This window comes from Ruditapes philippinarum, unplaced genomic scaffold (genome assembly GCF_026571515.1).
Source record: "Ruditapes philippinarum isolate M1 unplaced genomic scaffold, ASM2657151v2 ctg1260_1_1_1_1, whole genome shotgun sequence".
NCBI lineage: Eukaryota > Metazoa > Mollusca > Bivalvia > Venerida > Veneridae > Ruditapes > Ruditapes philippinarum.
In genome coordinates, this window is record NW_026852938.1 from 39,612 (window position 1) to 44,452 (window position 4,841).

Consider the following 4,841-nt stretch of genomic DNA (forward strand, 5'->3'; position numbering starts at 1 on the left):
TTTCTTATTTTATATAATAAACTTTAACTACGTGTTGTACATAAATGACTGTGTACTATTTTTACTATCTACCAAGCTGAATTTTATAATATTGTATTGTATATTATAACTTGTAATTCAACCAGATGGACATCTTTTTGATATTATATTGCGTAGTCTTGAATTATGCTGTAATAAACTTAAAAACTTGCAAAACTTGTAAATGTGCACATTCATTTCGAAATAAATCATGTCAATTTGGTAATGCTAAAGAGATTACCCATGGTACGAGTTTGACATTTACAACCGGGGCACTAAAAAACTCTGCACACGCACGCGTGTTTAAGAGTGTTTGTTTTTCTAGTACGGATTATAAAAAATATTTTGTAAACAAAAACGATATCGCAAAACAAATACTGACATCATTTGAAATTTATTGTTTTATGTTTGCAGACTGTTGAGTGCCAATTTTTATCTGTAGCCGGATAGATTTTGTATTAAATGAATTGATTTGATCAAATTTTATCATATTCATATTCTGAACATTATTTTAGTTGTATTGCTGCTGCAACTTAATGTAAAACGTAAAAATGGAGAAAATAATTGGGATTGTGTTATTATACAGCATTGTATCCGGTAAGCTTTTGTTGTTTTATGATTGATTATATTTTATTGTTTTGCTCGACCATTTTTTGTTTAAATCAACATTGCAATAAGGCATTTCTTTATATTATTTAATCATTGTCAATTTTGCAAACTGAAATTTTGCAACTTTCACAATAATTTTGTTTACTTAAAACATTTTTTTGATTTAACTGGATTTCAATTTTAAAATTTTAAAACTAAAAAAGCTCATCGTGTAAATGTATACAGTCATGTAAAGTTTATAAATCTACTTCAAGATTATTGAATTCTTTTGAAAAATGTTTAAATATATTTCCTTAGCTTAGTACCTACAAATGAACTTCTTAAAAATTAAAAATGATAATTACAAAAAATAAAAGGCGAATAATATTTTTTCATTAATCTATATTTGTAATTATATCTGACCAAAACACTCCATTTTATCAAATAACATGAAATAATTTTTGTGAGGCTTAAGATCAATTTTGCTTATTTGGGGTTTATTTGTTGTTTTTGTATTATTTTTTATAACAAAAATTTGGTTGTTTTTATCTCCTTTTTTATTTTGTTTTCAGTTTTTGCACAAAGAAATTGTAAAACGATCGATAGTACGGGTAATAAAAATGTTTTGTTTCGGATTTTCATTTAGAAAAAAAAAAGAAATTTATAAACCAATGAATGAAACGCAGAAACAGAAGCAATATAAATTTAATTAAACGTACTTTTACATATTTTATAGGTAGATGCGGTATGACATGCCATTCCTTTTAAAACCAGTAAGAGTCATAGAATAAAATTCCCTTCTTTCTTCTTACTTAAATTTGCAGAAAGTAAAATAAATAACTGCATTTCTAGAATAGGTTATGATCACATATCTATAATTATCTTATTTCAAAATAGATCCGTGTTTACGCTATAACAGCAGAGAAATGCCATATTTGTACAGTCGACATCCATATATTAGGTATTCGAGCGAAACCAGTGACATCAACAAATTTTGTGATTTACATGCATTAAATGATGGTATTTGGTATATAAGTGACTATAATATTACACAGGGGTGCGTTCAACAAGAATCGTGTGGCTCACGATTGCCAATTTGGCTAAATGGTATGTACTTATGGTAATGTTTTGCAGAGTATAAATGTTTCAAGCTGTTAGAAGAATTTCGATATGTAGCTACGCCCAAAGATTTTTTTTAAAAATAAAAGAAACTCGTAAAGAATATTAGTGTATTGTAAATTCAAGAGACATTTTTTCTAATTATCTAAAAGAATTAGAATTCTTTACATGTCAATGGGATATGAGCTTACTTAAAAGTTAGCCTATTGAATTTGACAAGCTGTAAATAATATCTGTAGAAAGCTAGTTTAAAGGCTAGTTCAAAACATAGGATAAAATAATGTTTTAATTGAAGTAAAAATGGACATAAGTGTAAATGGTATGCAGCTTTGCTAGCAAGTTAATATTTTTGAATCTTATACGAAATAGAATTACATTTAATTGTATATCTCCATTTAAGTTTTGTTAATTATTTAGATATTTCTAGGCACAATTCCAAGTACCAGCGAAGGTGCGGTTAACCGTTCAGGATGCCTCAGAAATTTTGATGAATGTTGTGCAACTTCGTACAAGTTAATGATAAAAAACTGCGGCTTTTACAACGTTTACTGTTTTTGGGAATTACCAAATGGTTGTCCACAGCGATATTGTTTTGGTTTGTTCTATATTCTTACATTGGTAAAAAGAATCCTTTACGGCTGAATTATTTAGAAAAAAAAAACATTGAAACAATATGTAGCGATAAAATATCTTTAACTGTGTATATAACAATACTTAAAATAGCCTTCAGAAATAATTTCAAAGAAACGCAAAATGTAAAAATGTGCTAAAAAGATTGATTCATTTCAGATATTGACCTGTCTAGAACTACAACCACCACCACAACAACCACTACTACAACAACAGCCTCTACCACCAGTGTTGGAACGCAAACAAAAAGTTCTGTTTAAATTTTATAAGTAAAATATTTCACAAAGCCCCATATCTAAATTAAAAATTAAACAATATTCATTAATATTTCTTAATCGTTCCTTTTTATAAAAACAGAATAAACAGTATATTAAATCAGAGTGTTATATATATTATTTATTGATACACAATATTAAGATATAACCAACTTAATCTTATCAGGTGAGAATGGAGATGATAAACAAGTCATTATTGGACTGTCAATAGCAGTAGCAGCGGCCGTGTTTGCAGTCCTTGTGCTTTCTGGTTTTATTGTTATCCTGAAAAAGTTAGTAAATATTTTAGCTCTTTTGTTGGTCTACATGTATATTTTTTATTTTAAATCCACTGACATGATATTTTAAAAATGATGAATATATAGTAAGATATACTTTAATAATTATATAATTATATAATATAATTATAAGTTCACCTCGATAGTTGCATACCTATTTTATATCTTTCCTGACTGTGTTTTTGTGTGCTTTACAAAAGCAGATAAACCCGATTAATATTTACACATAGAGAATTTAATTGGATGACATATTTTTACAAAAGTAAAAAGAAATTTCTTTTTTTTCTCCAGAAAACTTGCAAGCTCAGTGCTTCCAACAACTTTTTCTGGGTGAGTACTTATCCCATTGTAATTTTATATTAACTTCTTTCTGTATACACTTTTTCACTTATTTGTCAAAATTATTTGTCTTTTAAAAGAATCCACCACTGAAGGTTTTTGACATGACGGAACTGGAAATATATTTTTTTTAGATTAACGTTCCATTTGACATTACTTTTGTGCAAAATTCCAGATCATTTGCTCACTCCGTTCTTCCAAAATTATCATTCTTTTTGTGAAAAATGGCATAAATTGAACAGCGTTGAACTTAAATCTATGGAATACATAATATAGCACGATAATACGATCTTCAATTATACTAAATGTATTTCCTAATTATCTTTTCCTTATCTTTCTGTTTTATTTTCTCCAGTTGGTCTATGTACAAAATTCAAATTTTATGCTTTAGGCTTGTTCTCGTTTTCGCATATATATTTCTGCTGTCGGAATGATAATACCATGGTTATTTTATTATATTTATGTTTACAGAGAGAAAGTTGCCATCTACTAGAAAAAAAATCATCCGTATGTATATCTTTGTTAATTAAAAAGCCTTTTCCCTTTGTTTGATAAAATGAACAAATGCAAAAATTATTATCTTTTGTCTTACCGATTTTGCATAAAGCATATATCTTACATATAGTAAATAAAATTGTAGCAATATGATAATAGACGGCGATATATGAATTAGTTTTATTTTTTTCGTTATAGGTTTGAAGCAGCACTGAAGTATCATAACGACGTAAATAATTCAATTTGGATTTAATAAAACTTTGAATTTGGCATTATGTTGCGTTACGATTTTATATGACATATTTGCTTGTTAATTTAAACAGATGTGTAGCCATGGTTTGTATTCAGCAGAATTTATTTAGAAATTTAGAAGAAAAAAAATGTGTGCAAGTGCAAGTTGTGATTATCTTAAAACCATATTACTTAAGAGAGTTTGTATTGACATTTTTGGTGATCGTTGACGTTTGCTTTTAAACATTATTGGTAAAACTCTGCTTCAACATACGAAGAAACCCTAATTGTCTTTTGTTAATATTTCAAATGTAAGGTTATGTTGTTTATTCCGTACTTTTCAAACAATACACTTGAACATCAAGACTTGAAATCAGACGGAGAGAGCAGAGAGATTTGTTATCAAGTTGTTTTCCCATAAATTTTAGCTTAAGTTCAGTAATATTGAACCTTAACAATGTCACACAATATATATTATATTGAGCGAAATCGGAAAAAGAATGAAAAAGTGTAAAGCATATGTATTACAAATGTACTCTTTTAAGATTGTTTAGGTTAAATGCATTATGCAGTCAAAAGTTTGAAAACTAAAAAATACTTAAATTGTAATATAAACACATAGTGTAGTTCAAATTGATCATTTATGTGACGCAGTATGCTTACTATTATTCTAGTTATGTTTTAAAATGTTATAATGATGATTTTTTTTGGGTTGTTCTTAGTTACATGTTTACTTTATTTCACTTTACCTGATCATTTTATGGTCAACGTAAGGTTTCGTGAACCTTTCCCGTCCGTCCGCCGTGTGTGTTTGTGTGCATCAACACTTAAATATCTGCACAGTAGCCGTTTGATCACTCTTTCATGG

General features: G+C 27.9%; 1 protein-coding gene across 1 annotated transcript; it reads left to right on the top strand.

The window, feature by feature from the left end:
• The first annotated feature begins 450 nt into the window (after nucleotides 1-450).
• Nucleotides 451-3,280, top strand: LOC132728618 (oncoprotein-induced transcript 3 protein-like). Its single transcript, XM_060714295.1, has 7 exons — nucleotides 451-615; nucleotides 1,179-1,217; nucleotides 1,504-1,713; nucleotides 2,153-2,320; nucleotides 2,515-2,604; nucleotides 2,797-2,902; nucleotides 3,200-3,280. The coding sequence occupies exons 1-7, from the start codon at nucleotides 570-572 to the stop codon at nucleotides 3,240-3,242; spliced, it is 702 nt and encodes a 233-aa protein (XP_060570278.1). The 5' UTR covers nucleotides 451-569; the 3' UTR covers nucleotides 3,243-3,280.
• Nucleotides 3,281-4,841: the final 1,561 nt, after the last annotated feature.